The sequence below is a fragment of the Scyliorhinus canicula genome, chromosome 1 (genome assembly GCF_902713615.1).
Source record: "Scyliorhinus canicula chromosome 1, sScyCan1.1, whole genome shotgun sequence".
Taxonomy (NCBI): domain Eukaryota; kingdom Metazoa; phylum Chordata; class Chondrichthyes; order Carcharhiniformes; family Scyliorhinidae; genus Scyliorhinus; species Scyliorhinus canicula.
In genome coordinates this window covers 83,111,154-83,132,094 of record NC_052146.1, presented here as the reverse complement: position 1 = coordinate 83,132,094, position 20,941 = coordinate 83,111,154, and the positions used below count along the sequence as shown (strand labels likewise).

General features: G+C 43.3%; 1 protein-coding gene across 6 annotated transcripts in view; it reads right to left on the bottom strand.

Annotated features, from left to right (window-relative positions):
* The window catches only part of LOC119964640 (histone-binding protein RBBP4), a 58,318-nt gene extending 37,759 nt beyond the window's left edge, over positions 1 to 20,559 (bottom strand). For 2 of the 6 annotated variants that reach the window (XM_038794388.1, XM_038794405.1), the window contains exons 1-5: positions 20,420 to 20,559; positions 18,893 to 19,033; positions 16,914 to 17,061; positions 8,392 to 8,537; positions 3,596 to 3,769 (exon numbers count right to left, since the gene is read on the bottom strand). In XM_038794388.1, the coding sequence (XP_038650316.1) occupies positions 3,596 to 3,769; positions 8,392 to 8,537; positions 16,914 to 17,061; positions 18,893 to 19,033; positions 20,420 to 20,435 (625 nt within the window). In that variant the 5' untranslated portion in view covers positions 20,436 to 20,559. Of the gene's footprint in view, positions 1 to 3,595; positions 3,770 to 8,391; positions 8,538 to 16,913; positions 17,062 to 17,159; positions 17,162 to 18,892; positions 19,034 to 20,419 lie in introns of all 6 variants that reach the window. The other 4 variants (XM_038794412.1, XM_038794396.1, XM_038794422.1 and 1 more) reach the window with 4 other exon arrangements.
* Positions 20,560 to 20,941: the final 382 nt, after the last annotated feature.

Sequence of the window (20,941 nt, the reverse complement as noted above, 5' to 3'; positions counted from 1 at the left end):
ATTATTGTTCAGTTATATTATATCTGACCTGGTTCTTTCCGTATATTGCTAAACTTTTGTCTGTAGATTTCGGTCACTCGATCATATGCATTTAATATGGTTTTCCTCACCTGATCATAATCTCTAGATATGTCCTCCTGTAGTGATGCAAGCACTTCACTAGCTCTACCTACCAACTTTGATTGAACCAACACTACTACCCACATGGCCTTTGACCAATTCAATTGTTTTGCCACTTTCTCAAACAAGATGAAAAAAGCTTCCATATCTTTCTCATCAAATATTGGCAATACTTTAAACATATCCCGGCTAAGCTTTTGATGAAAGTATTTCTCCTTCCCCAAGGTAGTTTCTGCCTTCAACTCAGATATTCTCTTTTTCTTTCCAACTCCCTGACATTTCCATTTTGTGAAGTTCAAATTCACTTTTTCCTTTTCTTCTGCCATTGTCAATCACTTTTTTTCATTCCCAATTTCTTGGGCTTTAGATCATTATGTTTTTCCTGCATTTCTAATTGCTTCATTTGTAATTGAATTCTAGCTAATTCCAATGGTTCAACATGTGACTCTGGCAAATTTAACTGTCAAGCTATGGCTTGTATCATCTCTTTCCTCATCCCTTTAGATAAGGTTAACTGCAGCTTCTCCATCAAACCGAAAAGTTTGCACAGTGTATATGCCTACTTTCCAGAATGGATTTGACTCCTATTAGAACTCCCGCAGACTCTGGCTGGATGTCTTGAAAAAGCCATTTCAACTGGTTTGTTTCAGCAGAGAAGGCAAAGGTGGAAGCAATTGATTTTCTTTGAATGTCAGTGATAGACTGTCCAGATTCCACTCACGTAAAGAAGAGCGGAGAGGATGACTGCTCAGTAGACCTTGAGTTTGGTTTTTATGTTTCCATACCGAATAGCAAAGTCTTCTAAAGACACACTGGCTGCAATGCTGGCATTGTTCTGGTCATCAATATAAACACAGCGTGAGAATGCTATTAAGGTAGGTGAACTGTCCACAGCAGTCAGCTTCAGCTGTTTACTCTCAGCTTGCTCTTGATAGAACCTTTCTGGGGCCGGAAGGATGTGGAAAACAGGGCCATAATGTACTGCACCTCACTTCCAGTGTTTAATGCCGTCATGAGCAAATAGAAAATCACGCAGTTTATCAATGAGGACCTTGGCATCGAGGTGTTGGAGGTTGAAAAGCTGATGGTTTATTCGGTAGTTGATGTCTATGTCTGGGTCCTCACCCTGGAAGGTGTCAGTGAGCATGGATGAGAACATGCTGAAGAGGGCCGGCACCAATACACAAACCTGTTTAACTCCACTGGTGACAAGGAAGAGGGCCAAAGTCTCGCGGTCATCATGGGTGCGGACTGGCATACCTCCATGGAACTATCAAACCATCTGAATGAATTTGTCTGGGCACCCAAATTGCACAATCTACCAGAGCCCTTAATGGCCAACAGTATCGAAGGCATTGGTTAGGTCAACAAAGGTGGTGCATAGGTCAGCATTTTGTTCTTGGCATTTCTCCTGCAGTTGGCAAGCATCTAAATCATTAGTACATATCACGAATAACTGGTGACCTACAACAGATCCATGTGGTACCACACTAATCACTACATGCCATTTGGAAAAAAACATGCATTTATTCATATTGTTTCCCGTCTGCCAACCAGATTTCCCCCCTCTCAATAAACTACACCCAATCCAATGCGCTTTAATTTTACATGGTAATCTCTCATGTGGGACTTTGTTGAAAGCCATCTGAAATTCCATATAAACCACATCCACAGGCTCCCCCTCATCATCTCTACTAGTTACATCATCGAAGAATTACAGCAGATTTGATAAGCATGATTTCCCTATCGTAATTCCATGCCAACTCTGTTCGATCTTGCAATTATTATCCAAGTACTCTGCGATTAAATCTTTTATAATGGACCCTAGCATTTTCCCCACTGCTGATGTCAGGCTACCTGGTCTATAACTCTGTTTTCCCTCTACCTCTCTTTTTAATAAATCTTTCTTTGGAGAGGTTTGAATGAAGGATTGCTAGCATGGATTTGCAAAGACAGACTGTGTTTGATTAGTCTAACTTAGTAACAGGTGGTTGATGAAGGGAATGGGGTGGATGTTGTCTATATGGATTTTAAGAAAGCAGTGAAGGCTTAGTAACAAAATTGAGAACCATGGAATGAGGGTCATTAATGATGGATGGTGGACAGTGGTGTAGACCAAGTCTGAGTGCTAGGAAAGACTTGGATCTTGGAATAGAATAAAATTTCCAATGATACCAAATTTGGAGTGGCAAACAGTGAGGATGATTCAAATCATCAACAGAACCATAGGCTAGTAGAATGGGCATACAAGTGGCAGATGGAATTTAAAACAGAAGTCTGGGTGGGCAGAAGGATGTGGAGAATCAATATAGACTTAATGGCACAGTTCTAAAAGGTATGCAGGGACAGAGGGACCATGAGTGCATGCGCACCAATCTTTGACCATGACAGGGTATATTGAGGCAAGTGGTTCACTAAGCACATGGGAACTTAGGATTCATAACTAGAAGCATTGAATGCAAAAAACAGGGAAATGATGATGAAGCTTTATAAAGCTCTGGTTAGGAGCCAACTAGATTATTGCATCCAGTTCTAGTCACCACCTTGAGGGTACAGTGATGCACCAGAACGATTCCAGGTTCGGGGACTTTAGTTACATGGCTGGTTTGGAATGGTTGGGACTACTCTTCTTTGAGCAAATATGACGGGAGATTTACGAGGTTTAAGACAGGTATAGACAGGCCAGCACGGTGGCGCAGTGGTTAGTATGGCTGCCTCATGGCATTGAGGTCCCAGGTTCGATCCTGGCTCTGGGTCACTATCCGTGTAGAGTTTGCACATTTTCCCCATGTTTGCGTGGGTTTCGTCCCCACAGCCCAAAGATGTGCAGGGTAGGTGGATTGGCCATGCTAAATGGACTGTTAATTGGAAAAAATTAATTGGGTATTTATTTTTTAAAAGACAGGTATAGATACGGTTTATAGAAGAGAGGGGTGCAAGAATTGAGAGGAAGAGCTTTCTTTTTAACCGTGGCAATGACTGGGAACTCTCAGCCCATGGGGCCGGTGGAATCAGAAACAATCAATGATTACAAAAGGAAACTATATGGGCACCTGAGGGAAATAAACCTGCAGGGTCACAGGGATTTGACTACGCCGGGATTTTAAAAATAAAGCAGGCTCTTAAGATAGAAAAGTATGCATTGCTTTTAAAGTCGTTTTTAGATGAAGATATCAATATTTTATTTAATTCATATCAAAGTGGTTTGAGTCACAAATGTATGATTTTCCTTCAGATTGTTTAGAAATTGCTAGACTTTGAGACTGTCCAGTTCAACTTGTCGTCATTTGAGATAAAGACTACTCATCAGTCAAAAAGCAAAACTGGCAGTGTGCTTGATGAATTCCAAGTTATTCCTTTTTCACAAGCAAAGCATTGGCAAAAATAAAGTTTACAAAATTTAATATAAATTCAAGAAAGTTCAGTTAATTAATAACACATCACCACCTCATGATTCAAAGTTAAAACTGCTTACCTGGTTTGGAAGGATGTTTGGTATAATCAAAGACCAACACATCACTGGAGGGAGTTTTCGTAGCAATAATACACGGATTTTGAGGCATGTAGCGGGCACGATTTACTTCCCCTTCATGGTTTATTTTTATTTCAATCTCTATTTTTCCACTAACAGAACCAAATCCACCAAATTCTGCAACAGAAACAATTCACAGACATCATGTCCCACAGTTCACGAAAACACAGCTTCAGTTGTAATCTGTTTAACAAAGCAAACTAACTGACAGTTATCAAATCAGATATGTCTCTTTTTTTTAAATTTAGAGTACCCAATTATTTCTTTTCCAATTAAGGGGCAATCCACCTACCTGCAGATCTTTGGGTTGTGGGGATGAGGCCTACGCAGACATGGGGAGAATGTGCAAGCTCCACGTGAACAGTGACCCGGTGCCAGGATCAAACCCAGGTCCTCGGCACCGAGGGCACATGGGAACACCAGCACCTGCAAGTTCCCTTCCAAGGTATATAACATCCTGACTGGTTCAAAATTCTGGTGATCATATTTCACAGCGACAGTGAAGGAACTGCCACCCCAACAGCATTGTGAGTGTACCTATGGGGTGGTTTAGCTCAGTTGGCTAGACAGCTGGTTCATGATGCAGAGCAACGCCAGCAGTGCAGGTTCAATTCCCGTACTGGCTGAGGTTATACATGAAGGTCCGCCTTCTCAAACTTGCCCCTCGCCCAAGATGTGGTGATCCTCTGGTTAAATCACCATCAGTCAGCTCTCCCCCTCAAAGCAGCCTATGGTCATCTAGGATGACTTTACCTACTACAGACTGCAGCGGTTCAGGAAGGCAGCTCACCATCACCGTTTCAAGGATAATCAGGGAAAGACAACAAATGCTGGCACAGCCAGTGACACCCACATCCCATGAAAGAACGAAGAAAAACTTGCACAAACAATACCATACCGCTTTTTCAGGGTTTTGAACTGTATGATAGACTACAAAAGGCAAACAGGCTTTCAGCAGTATCTGGGTATGTGGTGGTGACTTTATTTGTTTGAATGTTGCTTTTGAGGAGTTGACCAGATATGTAGATGAGAGTAGTGCAGTTGATTTAGTTCACATTGATCTCAGCAAACCCTTTGACAAGGTCTCACATGGGAGACTTATCAAGGTGGCAAATGCACATGGGATACAGGGTAACTTGACATGGTGGATTCAAAATTAGTTTAGGAGACAAAAGGCTGCTTTAGTGACTGGAAGCCAGTGACCAGTGGCATACCACAGGGATCTGTGCTGGGTCCTGTTATTTGTCGTTTATACAAATTACATAGATGGCTACGTGGGGCAGGTGGTTAAACAGTGAGGTTGAAGGGGTGAACGGCCGTTGGAAACACATAGGAGGTCCACATTGGGTAGCTCCTGCCAGAGTTCTTAGTTTTTGCCCTTCAACATTATGGGAGAATTTGATTGGAAACCTTTCCCAACTGAATATTTGTTACAAAAGGATGTCCAAAAGCCAAAGAAAGAATACTTTGAAGAAAGGTGTGAGCGCTAGTCTGTCGGCATGGTCAAGTTCAGTGAGCAGTGCAGTAGGAGGAAATATGGCAGAGGTGAGCTCTCTGGGTAGAGCCTCTCTGGTTACGATGGAAAGGCTGGGAGGTGATGGCAGCGGAGGTTGAGAAGCAGTTTAGTAGCATGGGAGGGAAATGCTGGAGAATCTTAAGCAGCCGGTGGAAGACTCATTGGCCCGATGAGGGAAGCAATTGGGAAGACGTTAGAGACGGTGAGGTTTTCTCCTTTTTAAAAAAAATATATAATTTAGAGTACCCAAGTCTTTTTCCCCCCCAATTAAGGGGCAATTTAGTATGGCCAATTCACCTACCTTGCACATTAGGTTGTGGGGGTGAGACCCAGGCAGACATGGGGAGAATGTGCAAACTACACACGGACAGTGGATCGAACTCGGGTACTCGGCGCCATGAGGCAACACCGTTAACCACTGCTCAACAGTGTTGACCCATGGTGAGGTACTGAAGGGGGTGGAGGCAGCTTTTGAGGTTCAGCGACCAGCTCACTTCTTTGGAAGCCAAGCTGTTGAAGGTGGAGGACAGTCACGGTGGAGTTGGCAAGAAGACGGGCAGCCTTCAACAAGGCAGAGGCAGACTTTGCAAAAGTGGAGTGCGTTTGAGTGGTCTACCCGGCAAAGTTAACGGTCAACTCGAGGGAACACTTCGAGACAGCAGAGACATCCATAAAGTGTGGTTGTGGAATGGTGGAAGGGGGACATTGTTGTGAAGGGGAGGGGGCTATGTGTTTTGTACTTTCTTTGTTGTATCAGGGACCTTGTATGCTCTTTGTATTGTGGTGCTGATTAAAAATGGTTTTGGGCTGATCGATAAATTGGGTTGCTTCTCTCCCCTTTTTTCTTTTGTGCTTTTTTGGGGTGGGTATGGGCATATGGAAAGCGGGAGGACAATGGTTTGGAAGGATGGAGGGTCAATTGTTGTTTTTTGGGTGAGGCCATAATAAATGGTAGCGAGGTTCGGGGAGGGGCTGCGGCCTGATGTGAATGTTTTTTTGGGGGGGGGGGGGGGGGGGGGAGAGACAAGAGCGATTTCAAAAGTAAGTGGTTGTGGGGTTTGTGGAATTGGGAGGGATTCTCCCATTCCAATGCTTGCTGTTTTTTTGGCCAACGCTGTTATTTGCAGGGGCAGAGGCTGATTTTGTCCTTTATTTGGGCGGGTACGGTTGATTAGATTCATTGAACGGCCCTGAAAAAGGTCCGGCAGTCAGGGGGTTTGATGTTGCCAAGTTTGACCTACTACTATTGGACGGTGAACGCCAAGGTGTTGGGTTGGTGTGGGGATCAGGAGGCAGTGTGGGCGAGGATGGAGTTAGGTTCATGTAAAGGGATGGGCTGCAGGCACTGGCAACCGTGTCGCTGCCCTTCTCTTCAGGGAAGTAATCAGGTAATACGGTGGTGGTTGTGACATTGAAAATCTGGCGTCACTTTCAGCAGCATTTTAAACGAGATAGGATGTCGAAGCAGGCACCGATTTGTGATAATTATACGCTTGAGCAGGCAAGACTGGATGTCAAGTTTCGGAGCTGGGTGGATAAGGGGGTTGATGGCACGGGGAACTTGTCTCTGGGGGTATGGTTTTCAAGCGTGGCAGAGCTGTCAGAGAAGTTTAGGTTTTCACAGGCGGAAAGCTTTTGTTATCTGCAGGTGAGGGATTTTGCAGGAAGGTTTCCCCGCTGTTCCCAGTGGTTCCGCCATCCTCACTGTGGGAAAGCAGTTTGACGCTCATGGGGCTGGAAGAGGGGAGTACCTCTGGAATTTAGGGGAGGATAATGGCGAAGGATACAATGTCCCTGGTGGGAATTAAGGCCAAGTTGGAGGAAGAGTTGGGGATTGCATTAGAGGAGGGGTATGGTGTGAGGCCTTGTGTAGAGTGAACCCCACTTTGTCACGTGAGACAGGGGTTGATATAGTTTAAGGCGGTACTCAAGACACACTTAACTGGGGCTAAGTTGAGTCAGCTTTTTGAAGGGATGAAAGGCAAGAATGAGCATTGTGGGAGGGGCCCAGGAAACCATATGCATATATTCTGGACATGTCCTGAGCTGTTGAGATTTTGGGTCTCCTTTTTCAGCACCATGTGGGAGCTTTTACAGACGATTTGGAGCCCTATCCCCAATGCCATATTTCAGTTGTCAGACCTGCAGATGGGTACTGATGTCTTAGACTTCGCCTCATTGATCACTCGGAGGTGGGTTTTGTTGGAGTGGAGGTCAGCTTCTCCAATCAGTGCCTCAATGTGGCTGGGGGATCTTATGGTGTTTTTTTGCATCTTGAGAAAGTTAAATACACGTCAATGGCGGCCTTTTATTGTCACCGCCAGCTGTTAAGGGGGAGCAGTTGATGCGGTTTAGTTGTTTGCTTTGTTTTAGGGTTTTAATAAAAACAATTTATTTTTGTAAAAAGGGATGTTGTGTCTTAGGTTACAGGAAGATAGAGACAGGATGGTCAAATGGGCAGATGGAATTTAACCCAGACAAGTACACTTAGGAAGGAATGTTTTTGACATGTATTCAATGAATGGCATGACACTAGGAAGTTCTAAGGAACAAAGGGACCTTGATGTGTTTGTCCATAGATCTCTGAAGTTGGGTGGGCAAGTTAATAAGGTGGTGAAAACGGGACATTTGTCTTGATCAATCGAGGCATAGATTATGAAAGCAGAGAGGTTGTGTTGGAGTCATATAATGGTGAGGCCCAGCTAGAGTACTGTATGAAGTGCTGGTCACCACATTAAAGGAAGGATGTGATTGCACTGGAAGGGGTGCAGAGGAGACTGAGGGACAACCTGATTGAGGCGTACAAGATTAAGAGGGCATGGACAGGGTGATTAGGGAGCAGCTGTTCCCTTAGTTGAAGGGTCAGTCACAAGGGGACATAAGCTAATGGAGAGAGGCAGAACATTTTTTTGGAGGGGAGGGGCTATATCCAGAGAGCGATGACGGTCTGGAACGCACTGCCTGGGGCACCTGGATGAGCACTTTGCACGTCATAACATTCAAGGCTATGGGCCAAGTGCTGGTAAATAGGATTAGGTGGGTAGGTCAGGTGTTTTTCCACATGTCGGTGTACTCAATGTGCCAAAGGGTCTCTTCTACACTGTGATTCTGAGTGAGTCCATGGTGTAGGTTTTTCAACATAAGCAACAAACTAGAACAATACTTTGCTTGTCTACAAGCCACAAAACACTGTGCACTTCTGAGGGGGGAAAATAGCTCTTACCTCCCTTTTCACTATCATAGTGTGAAGCATCGAACTGTGCATCATCATTTGGTAGCTGAACACTGGCTATAACCAGATGGTTTTGCTCATCAGATGTATGGGTTCCCAGCACCAGCCTGTGAACACTGTAGTCCTTCCCCTCAGGTCTGCAGATCATTAAATATTATGTTACTAGATTATTCAGTCACACATTATTTAGTCTGCAAAGAAAAAAAAAGATTAATAAAAGGAAATTTATACCTGTTCTCTTTGAACAAGATACAATTCAAGGACACACAAGAAATAACACACAAGAAATAAGAGTAGACCATACAGCAGGTCAAACCTGTTCCAGCAATGCTGATCTTGGACTTCACTCCATTTTCCTGCCCACTCCCTATATCCCTTAATTCTCTGAGACATCAAAAATCTGTCTTACCATAAGACCATAAGACATAGGAGCGGAAGTAAGGCCATTCGGCCCATCGAGTCCACTCCACCATTCAATCATGGTTGATTTCAACTCCATTTACCCGCTCTCTCCCCATAGCCCTTAATTCCTCGAGAAATCAAGAATTTATCAATTTCTGTCTTAAAGACACTCAATGTCCCGGCCTCCACCACCCTCTGTGGCAATGAATTCCACAGACCTACCACTCTCTGGCTGAAGAAATTTCTCCTCATCTCTGTTCTAAAGTGACTCCCTTTTATTCTAAGGCTGTGCCCCCGCGTCCTAGTCTCCCCTGCTAATGGAAACAACTTCCCTACGTCCATCCTATCCAAGCCATTCATTATCTTGTACGTTTCTATTAGATCTCCCCTCAACCTCCTAAACTCCAATGAATATAATCCCACGATCCTCAGACGTTCATCGTATGTTAGGCCTACCATTCCTGGGATCATCCGTGTGAATCTCCGCTGGACCCGCTCCAGTGCCAGTATGTCCTTCCTGAGGTGTGGGGCCCAAAATTGCTCACAGTATTCTAAATGGGGCCTAACTAGTGCTTTATAAAGCCTCAGAAGTACATCCCTGCTTTTATATTCCAAGCCTCTTGAGATAAATGACAACATTACATTTGCTTTTTTAATTACGGACTCAACCTGCAAGTTTACCTTTAGAGAATCCTGGACTAGGACTCCCAAGTCCCTTTGCACTTTAGCATTATGAATTTTGTCACCGTTTAGAAAATAGTCCATGCCTCTATTCTTTTTTCCAAAGTGCAAGACCTCGCACTTGCCCACGTTGAATTTCATCAGCCACTTCTTGGACCATTCTCCTAAACTGTCTAAATCTTTCTGCAGCCTCCCCACCTCCTCAATACTACCTGCCCCTCCACCTATCTTTGTATCATCGGCAAACTTGGCCAGAATGCCCCCAGTCCCGTCATCTAGATCGTTAATATATAAAGAGAACAGCTGTGGCCCCAACACTGAACCCTGCGGGACACCACTTGTCACCGGTTGCCATTCCGAAAAAGAACCTTTTATCCCAACTCTCTGCCTTCTGTCTGACAGCCAATCGTCAATCCATGTTAGTACCTTGCCTCGAATACCATGGGCCCTTATTTTACTCAGCAGTCTCCCGTGAGGCACCTTGTCAAAGGCCTTTTGGAAGTCAAGATAGATAACATCCATTGGCTCTCCTTGGTCTAACCTATTTGTTATCTCTTCAAAGAACTCTAACAGGTTTGTCAGGCACGACCTCCCCTTACTAAATCCATGCTGACTTGTCCTAATCCGACCCTGCACTTCCAAGAATTTAGAAATCTCATCCTTAACGATGGATTCTAGAATTTTGCCAACAACCGAGGTTAGGCTAATTGGCCTATAATTTTCCATCTTTTTTCTTGTTCCCTTCTTGAACAGGGGGGTTACAACAGCGATTTTCCAATCCTCTGGGACTTTCCCTGATTCCCAGCCTTAAATATATTCATACATATGCATATATGCTCAGCAGGAGTAGGCCTTAGGAAAGGAACAGTTCAGAGAAAGAGATAGAGAGATAGAGAAGTAGGAAGAAATGGTTAAAAACTGCAACGTTGAATCACAAGGAAAACAGCACATGTAGACAGTGCAGTAAGAGATAAAGTAGGAAGAAATGGCTAAAAACTGCAATGTTGAATTACAAGGAAAACTGCACATGTAGACAATGCCGAAGAATTTTATTAAAAAGTGACAATGTGAAAGATGTTAAATATAGGTACGACCATTGCACTGCACCCCCCCCCCAAAAAAAAAGCCTGCTCCACCATTCAATAAGATCAACTGAACATTCCAACCTACCCAGATAACCTTTCACCTCCTCACTTATTCAACAATGGAGTATTCACAACCCTCTGGGGTGGATAATGCCAAACTTCACAATTCTAAACCAAGTAATGACTCCTCACCTCAATCCTAAATGATCAGCCCAACCAGCAGATACAACCTCAGCATCTATCCTATCAAGCCACTTCAGAATCTTGAAGTTTTCAATACAACTATCTCTCATTCTTTTAAATTCCAGATAATAGCTCAATTTACTTAGCGTAACAGGACAATTCCCTCACCCAGGGAACTGCCGACAATTAAGTATATCCGTTCTTAAAACAGCAATCCCCATACTAATTGTACAAAATCCAGTAACATAAAATGCCATGGCAACAAATGCAAAAACTGGAGCTGCAAAACTGTCAGATCTGGGTCAAGGTACAACGCCAAGGAACAGGGTTGGAGTTTGCACATTCTCCCTGTGTCTGTGTGGGTCTCACCCCCAACCCAACATGTGCAGGGTAGGGGAATTAGCAATGCTAAATTGCCACTTAATTGGGGGGAAAAATGAATTGTGAACTCAAAAAAGAAAGGTTCTAACTGGTGAGCAACGTTAATGCAAAACATCACTGTGCAGGATGTTAAGAGAGGACTTCCTGTGTATTCTGATTCGACCATGAGGGGCAAAAAACACCAACAACCGATTTCCTTACCAGACTCTGCTTTTTCCAGGTGATGACAAATAGTTCCTCATAAAGAACCCACAAGCAAAATGCCACAAATACTGGAAGTCTGAATTAAAGATGGCAAATGCTAGAAATACTCGAGTTCTGATGAAAGATCATAAAACTAAAATACCAATTCTGTTCCGACAGATGCTGCCAGACTGGCTATGTATTTCCAGAATTTAATTTTTTCTGCTAAAATGTTAAACAAGCTGTTTTTTTAAGGGCATGAGAGAATGCATAGGAATAGTAAAATTGCAGCACAGTGGCACTGTGGTTAACACTACTGCTTCACAGCACCAGAGACCCGGGTTCAATTCCGGCCTTGGGTGACTCTCCGTCTGGAACTTGCAACACCCCCCCATCCCTCCGGCACGCGTTTCCCCTGGATGTTCTAGTTTCCTTTCAGTCCAAAGATATGCAGGTTAGGTGGATTGGCCACTTTAAAAAAATTGCCCTCGTCCAAAAGTGATCAGGTTAGGTAGGATTATGGAGCTAGGGCAGGGGAATGAGCCTAGGTATGGCACTCTTGCAGAGGGTCGGTGCAGACCCGATGGGCCAAATGGCCTCTTTCTGCACTGTAGGAATTCTATGATTCTGATTGGAACAAATGCTGGAAGAAAAAAATAGGACAATATCAAGAGGATGGTTCTTCAGATACGATACAAAGGGAATTTAACTTTGAAATAGGGCAGGGGCAGAATAATAAGAGTACACAGACATAAGAGCAGGACATTTAGCATCAAATTGTTTCCGCCAGTTAGATTATAATTGACCAATATCCAACTTCCATCTACCAACCTTAATTCCATAATTGTTACCTAACAAATAATCTATCATTCAAATATTGAACTTTGATTGAAGCGGCCAGCACACGCACTCACCGACTTTCTGGGGAAAGATTTCCACTACCCTTGTATGAAGTACTTCCCAACACCCACTGAATATAATTTTAAAATAATGCTCCCATGTTCTGAGCCCAATGGAGGAAATAGTCTTTCCTCCACCTGCTCCCATCAAATCTAGTAATCATTTTGAGCACATCAACTAACTCGCACCTTAATTTTCTATGCTAAAGGGAACCCAAGCCTAGTTTATCTAATCTGTTCACTGTCCGTGTGGAGTTTGCACATTCTCCCCAGAGGTCTCAGTCCCACAACCCAAAGATGTGCAGGTTGGGTGGCCACGCTAAACGTGCCCCTTAAAATAAATTGGGTACTCTAAAAATTTTTAAAGTAGGAAGGCAAATCGTATGTTGGCCTTCATCGTGAGGGAATAAGAGTACGTGTAAAGAAGTCTTGCTGAACTGCATACAGCCTTGGTATTCATCCAGAGTGGAGCCAGCCCAAGGGGATGAATAGCCTACACCTGCTATGTTCCTATGTTTGCAGAGATATGGTTGATGTAAATTATCTATCTAATGGTAATGTAACTTAGATATCAGACCAGGAGTTAAACTATCTGCAGGTTGCCAAGCTCATGATGTTCAGGGTAATAGATTAACATGGATTGGCTAACAGGAAACCATGTCACGATAAAGGAGTCATTTCAGATTTACAAACTAACTAGTGGAGTGCCACTGTGAATAGTGTTGCGGTCTCAACTATTTACAATCAAGAGGAGTGACTTGGATGAAGTGACCAAGTATATTTGAGCCAAAATATGTTGACAATACAAGTTAGGTGGGAAACAAAGTTGCAAGGACACAGTCTGCAAAGGGACCTAGATAGGTTAAGTGAGTGAACACAAATTCGGCAGAAGTGAGTTTTGCCATTATGGTAGGGAGAATAGAAAATGTTATTCAATAGAGAGACCATAGAATGATGTAGTCCAGAGTGATTTGGGTATCGTTGCAACAAAACATTGGCACACATCAAGTGATTGGGTAGTAAATGGAAAGGTGACCATTATTGTAAGAGGAATGAACTATAAAAGTAGGGAAATATTGCTACAACTCTACAGGGTATTGACAAGATCACACCTAGAGTACTGCGTACAGTTTTGGCCTCATTATTTGAGAATTATGCTTGCACTGAGGGGAATTCTAGGTCATTGTCTGGAACGAAGGGGCTGTCTTATGAGAAAAGGTTAAGCTAATACTAATAAAAGTTTAGAAGAATGAGCTGATCTTATTGAAACATATGATTCCCAGGCAATAAAAGCAAATGAATACAGAAGCTAGAATCTGAAACAAAAACAGAAAATTCTGGAAAATCTCAGCAGGTCCGACAGCACCTGTGGAGAGAGAGATAGGAGCTGACGTTTAGAGTTTGAAGACTCTTCGCCAGATTCTGCTAGCTAGATTCTGAGGAGTCTCGTCAGGGTAGATGCGAAACGTTCCAGGAATGCGACCTTCAATAAGAGTGCTGAGAGCTGGGTGAGTAAGGGAATTAGGAGGAGGGAAGAAAAAAAAAGGTGCTCCTTTGCTCTCTCTACCTTAGTTGCTCTGAAAGAATTCTTACCACATCAGGTTAAAGTCCAACATGACCTGATGAAGGAGCTGCACTCCGAAAGCTAGTGATTCGAAACAAACCCATTGGACTTTAACCTGGTGTTGTAAGACTTCTTCCTGTGCCCACCCCAGTCCAACGTCGGAATCTCCACATCATGGCTACCATCGACACCGCAAGTTGCTCTAAAGGAATTGGTTTACGGTACTATTGGGGAAGAAACTGGTTGTTTGCTGAGTATTTAGTAAGTGGTTACGGTCTATTCTGTGCCTAAGGTTTAAAACAGTATACAAACTGATGATCAGGTTAATAAACTATATAAAAAAGGCCAATTAAGTAAAAAAAATTAGTCAATAAAAGCACAATAAGGATGTCAGGATAGGCTGTAGCATGAGAGAGCTCCTGGATGCCAGTGAGATCCAAGGAAAACACGCCTGCAGCTGGCTGTGTTGCCTGTCAGGTGCCACGGTTAGGGCTGAAGAGGAACCCGCAGTGGGATGGGGAGGACCCAGTTGCTGTGGTCCATGTAGATGCTAATGACATAAGCAGAACAAGGAAGAAACTTCTGCATAGTCACGGGCAGCAAGGCACCAAATTAAGCAGATCAGAGCTAATAATCTCTGGATTATTACCCGATTCAAGTGCAAATTGACAGAGGGCAAATGAGATTAGAGAAATTAAAGTGAGACTCAGAAAACAGGAGTGGTATCCAGTTCATCGAACACTGGGACCAGAACTGGAGAAACTGCTGAGACAGTCTACATCTGAACTCTCCTGGGACCAGTGTGCTAGTGAAACGCATAACTTGGCAAGTAAAGAGGAATAGTGGGGGCAAGGGATCAAATTTGGGCAGATGTGGTAAATCAAAGATTGGAGATAAAGCAAGAGAGAAAGGCATTCGCAAATTACTGGATGTTGGAATCTGAAACTAAAACAGAAAACACTGGCCAATCTCAGCAGGTCTGACAGCATCTATGGATGACTTCATCAAAGCTGAAAATGGTATTAATCTGGGAAATTATAAAACAGAAGGGACAGAGTATAAATCAGCAGAGAAGTCTGGAGGTTACAAAAGTATCGCTCTGTACCCGAATACATGTGGCATTTGAAACAAAACAGAGTAGCTGATAGAATCCCTACAATGCAGGAGACCATTCGGCTCATTTAGTCTGCAACAATCCTCAGAAAAAACACCATACCTCAGCGCACTCCCCCACCCTGGGCTCATCTAACCTGCACATCCTTAAACTGTGGGAGGAAACTGGAGCACTTGGAGGAAACCCGCAGACACACGGAGAACGTGCAAAATCCGTACTGGCACCGAAGGTCGGAACCGAACCCAATCCCTTGCGCAATGAGGGAGTGCTAACAATTGTGCTGCCATAGCTCAAATAGAAAGTAGTACAATCTGACAGCCATCACATGGCTGCAGGATGACAGATTGGGACCTAACTATCAAAGAGTACATGACTTTTAGGAAAAACAGGAAGCTAGAGGGCTGGCTCTAATTAATAATGCTATCAGCACAATAGAGGAATATTGTGAATACAACTCCGGGAGACCAGAATGTAGAAGCAGTTTGGGTAAAGATGAGAAACGATACTTATGGAAGTGATGTACACCCACCCACAAAGTAGGACAAAGTGTACAAGAAATATTGTTTAAAAGCAAATTACTGCAGATGCTGGAATCAGAAACCAAAGAAAAAATGCTGGAAAATCTCAGCAGGTCTGGCAGCATCTGTAGGGAGAGAAAAGAGCTAACATTTTGAGTCCAGGTGACCCTTGGTCAAGAAACATTGTTGCTTGTAATATAGGGACAGCAATAATCATGGGGGTTTTAACCTACAAAGACTGGAAAAATCAGGTGGGCTTAGATGAGGAATTCATCAATGAACAGCACGTTTTGGAGCCAAAGAGCAAGCTCCACTAGACCTGGTATTGGGTAACAAGATAGCATTAATTGATAACCTCAGATAAGGCACTCAGAGGTTGCAGTGATCATTATAGAAATTAAATTAATCATACTAGAAGAGCAATATATTCCAGGCTGAGGTAGACATTTTTTAAAAAACCATAATGAAGTTGTGTTAAGGGGGTCAAGCAGGAAAGGAGAGTTGAAGCCAAGATCAGATAGGATCTTATTTCATGGTAGGAGCAGGAGGGATCTTATGGCCTCCTCCCCTTTTTCATGTGCAGTTTTGATGTCTCCATTTCAAATTGAATAGTGTTATGGATGGGTGCAGAGAAAGGGTACACAGTTGATTGCAGAGCTTCTTTAGCATCTGAACTGAGCAAAGTTTAATCATCCTGGGTTTTCAGTTCTGTTGAAAAGTGAATACTAAGAATGATGGGTTTGGACAAAATAAATCAAAGCCCCCCCCCCCCCATAACGTTTGATCCCTTTAGCCCCATTCCTGCTCGAAAACATATGGCCTCAACTTCTTCCTGTGGTAGCGAATTCCGCAGGCTGAGCACTCTCTGGGTGAATAAGTTTCTCCTCATCTCAGTATTTCACTGGTTCAGTAATGCTATCATAATGCCCAGTGTAATGCTCCGGGGACCACAGTTCAAATTCAACTATGGCAGATAGTGAAATTTGAATTTTTAAAAAACTGGCATTAAAAGCCTAATGATAATGAAAGCATTGTCAATCGGTGACCTCCAAAATGGCCCAGCAAGTCACTCAGTTAAAGTGCAATTAGAGATAGGCAATAAATGCTGATCCACCTCCCATGAATGAATAAAACAAAATTTCGGCACGAGGAGCCATTTTTACAAACAGATGGCGAAATAAAAGGAACCTATTTATCACAAGTTGCAGAACCCTAATGTACTGCAAAGAGGAATCAGATAGTTCTCGTCAACAAATGGTATTCACGGACTAATAAAAATGCAGCAAGGCAATGCTGCGGATAGGTTGAACACAAGTTTCTCTCCCCTCCCCACCGTAAATTATTCAGTTACAAATCACAAGAAAAAGTAGGTACTTTTTTTTTTTAAACAGGTGCTCCTTTTGTTGGGAATAGAATCTAATTACACACTATTGCAGACATCCTTGTTTAGCAAGCAAAACACAATACTGGCATTAATTTAAATTACCATTCTTCCATCCATACCTAGAGACATCAGGTAACCACTGGGCAGTCAGACTGGGCCATTCCAGAGCATGAGTCATAACCAGGTCATACAAAAAGGGAGTGTTTTTCTTCCAGATCTTGTATTCTTCATTAATGACACGTTCTTCCACAGCATCATCAAAGGCTGCTGCAAATGCACAACTTATCATTAATAGTATAAGCAAGTGCAATACAGCATTATTCTAATTGTTCTATGGTGCCACTGGGCCAAAGTTTATTTCCTACTTCTTTATTTTTTTAAACTTGCGATTAAAGCAGTCAGTAAAGCAAGTTAGAATTCTTATTAAACGTTATTACTTTGCATGCCTATCATTAGATTAACTACTCATCTCCAATATACCATAAAACAGCTACTAATAAACTGCAGAACAAGGGTTTACTGACAAAGTAATTTAAAATGCAACTTGGGTAGGGCTTAGGTACAAATCCTGATCAGTATTTGCTGTTGGTCAAGGAAACCAGGGAAAGACTGAACAGAAATGTTGTGAACGAGAGTAAACTTAAATCAAGCAGATTTATAATGGGCATGTCATGGTCACCAAACCTGAATGCATTATTTAGCAACGGTAAATGATGTGGCAGATATGGGGTGATAATTACATCAACTTTCATAAGGTAGTCAATGAGATTTCACAGAGACATATCAAAATTCAGGAGTAATATATTGAAATGGGTATCGAATTCATGAGGTAGTAGAAAGATTAGCAATAACATATTTATTCCAATTGACAAAATGTGATTTGTGGTGACCCCAAAGGATCTGCACAGAGTCCTCATTATTTTTATGTCAGATTGAACATTTTTGTTGTGCAAGTACATAGGGTCAATACAAACCAGCCAATCACATTAATTGGCTGAAAGTCTTAACAGACTGTTGCTGCTCTTCAGCACCAATATACGGTCTAATCTATTCAAACCTAACTGGGCTTGTTTAAATTCTTCTCTAAAGAACTATCTAAAAATGACTATACTTGCTCTTGTCCATGCAGCACTCCCAAGTACAATACTACAATTCAGTGTTAGCCTAGATTATGCAGCAAGTGGTTGAACCATTGACGTTTTTTAACATTACTGTCTTTACAGTGACGTGGAGATGCCGGCGTTGGACTGGGATGAACACAGTAACAAGTCTTACAACACCAGGTTAAAGTCCAACAGGTTTGTTACGAATCGCTAGCTTTTGGAGCACTGCTCCTGCCTCAGGTGAACTTCATGCAGTGATTAGCACTGCTGCCTATGGCACTGAGGATCCGGGATCGATCCCGGCCCTGGTTCACTGTCCGTGTGGAATTTGCACATTCTCCCCGTATCTGTGTGGGTTTCACCCCCACAACCCAAAGATGTGCAGGGTAGGTGAATTGGCCACACTAAATTGCTCCTTAATTGGGAAAAAATAATTTTGCATATTTTTTTTTTAAAATATGCACTTGAACATTAGACATAAAACTAATTTACGCTACTACATCAGAATTTGATTACTGTTTTGCCAATAACAAAGTGAATTAACAGGCATATTACTGTCTCTAGCTTTATGAATCTGTTCAAAGAATAAAGGACTTATCTAACCCAGAGTGTTTCTGCAAATATATCTAAAAACGTGTGTGCTTGCTATTGTTCATGACTCACTTAGGTAAGTCAAATTGGAGGGGGGCCTTTTGGCAAATTTACAAAACACTTGATTTTAAGGGGAGATGTATGACGTAGTACACCTTAAACATTGAAAAGCATTTAAGTACATTTGCTGCAGACTGCCACGTTTTATTTTAAAACAAACAATCAATGGCATGAGGTGAATTACAGATGTGTTTTTGGGCTTTGGTTAGATTGGGGTTAATGTGAGCACTTCATGTTATAGCCACTAGTGAATATACAAGGCCAAAATTTAATGGTTGTATCCCATGCACGTCTCTAATTCATCTCCTGGCCATCCGTTATTTTGTATAATATATACAAGGTACTTTTTTTTCCTCGTTTCCATTCATGACAAATGGCTGGCGTCGTGTCGAGATGAGTGGACTGCACAGGTGAGGCGGCCGTCAGTAATGAAGAACAGTGGGTGTGTGACGTCACAGGTGTAACATCATAATGGGCATCTGATGCTAGAGGTGCAAAATTAAAGAAAAATAATCTGAACATTCTGACAATAGTACATGCAGTTTACAGGGATACAAATCTACATAAAATACAGGACAGAGTACCTTGCATACATTATATATTTACATTGTAATTGATTCTTTTCTCACATCCCCTTAAAATATAGTGTTGCTAAGGCCCAGTATCTGGAGCACAAGAATTTGACTGTCATTCAAACTACTATCCGTGCTCAGACCTCTTCGTTTTGGGAAACGAAGATGGGGAGGGAAACTGGATGAGTATGTCAGCTTCAGCTAAATCACAGGCAAGCTGGCAAGCATGGTGTTCCTTTCTGAACAGAACACTGACAGTAACACCCCACACTCTTAATTGAGGAGGAAGACACAGATTGGTAGGGACTCAAAGGTTTATTTATAAACCTTCATACAAGTCATTATTTTTGTATTAAACGCAACATAAATTTAAGAAATCCGTGACACATACTTGCAACTAAATCTTAGAGATAGTTTTAAAAACAATAGTAAAAGACGTTCAAATGCTTTTCTTGCAAATGGGCTACATGATATTAAAATAGCTTATTAAATTGTTAATCGTACATTTAGTTAGCCAGTCTGATGGTCTGGCTAAGTGACAAACGGTCCGACTGTCAAAAGGCAAATTTGTGCCCATTTCCAAACGTCAAGTCGGCTGCAAGGCCAAAACATCCACGATGAAAAGTCAGATTATACAGATGCATTCAAATTAGAAAGCAGACTATATTGCATCGTTGGTTAAATAACCAGCTCCCAAGAGGGTGGCTAAGAAAGCAGCTTTTCACCAACGAGATTTTTAGAATTAATAATGTATAATCAAGCAGTTCTCACTCCAGTGTGTTCAACAACATGCAATAAATAGGCAGAATTGCTGCAATGATCCGGGAGCAATGGAAACAAGATGGTAGTTTACGGAACTTCACCCTCCGTACACCGGCTACAATTTCCATCTGCAGAAAGCTGTCTGAGCGCAGCGCGAATCGGCGAGCTTCGGGGAACAGGGAGCCAGGCGGCACTCAGCCGAGGAGGGGCCCGAAAACCGGCCCCACTTCACAGCCTGTTCCGCCTGACAAAACAACCTGGAGAGAGAGCCGGCAGAGCGGCCAAGCTGCAGCCACAGTCCCCATCACAGGGCGGAGGGAGAGGCCCAGTGGGCGGGGGAACCAGGATCTCTCCCGCGGGGAGGCTCCGAGTCGGCGGGGGTGGGGGAAGAAGAGCAGCGAGGCCCCAGGAACCGCCGCCCGGCCTGGGAACAAGGCCCCAACCGCGATTCCACAACATGTCCGCCGGTTAAACTGGAATACAAGTTAAGATGGAGGCCTGCGGCGCTCGGAGCCGCGTCGCCATCATGTCCATTACCTTCTTTGTCCGTCATGCCTGCGGCTCGGGGATCAGCTTCCCGATGCTCCGTGAACCGAAACCCCGCTCCCGCGGCCTCCTCCCGCCTTTGTTCCGCGGGTTCCGCGCATGCGCACACCTTTCGCGCGCCAAACAGACGTCGGAACGTCCCCTGCTCATCCGTCCAATCAGAGGCGTCGCCCATCCAATCCGAAAGCCCATTACTCGGCCATCCAATCAGAGGCGCAGTCTCCCCGTCCATCCAATCAGGTTGCCGGCTACTTAGCCATCCAATCAGAGGCGTAGACGGGCTGCCAATCAGGCCGCCAATGTCCCTCAGCCTCTCTCTGACCAGCCTTAGTGAGGCTTAATCTCAGCCGCTGAGGTACGAAGGAAGTCTTTCACACGGGAGATGTTTGCAAAAGCATCCTTAATGAGGAAATAGCTGTGATAATGGATGGGTTAAAATAGTGTGGACCAGAACTGCACTCAGTACTCTAGGTGTGGCTTTAACAGCGTTTTATACAGCTCCAACATAAACCT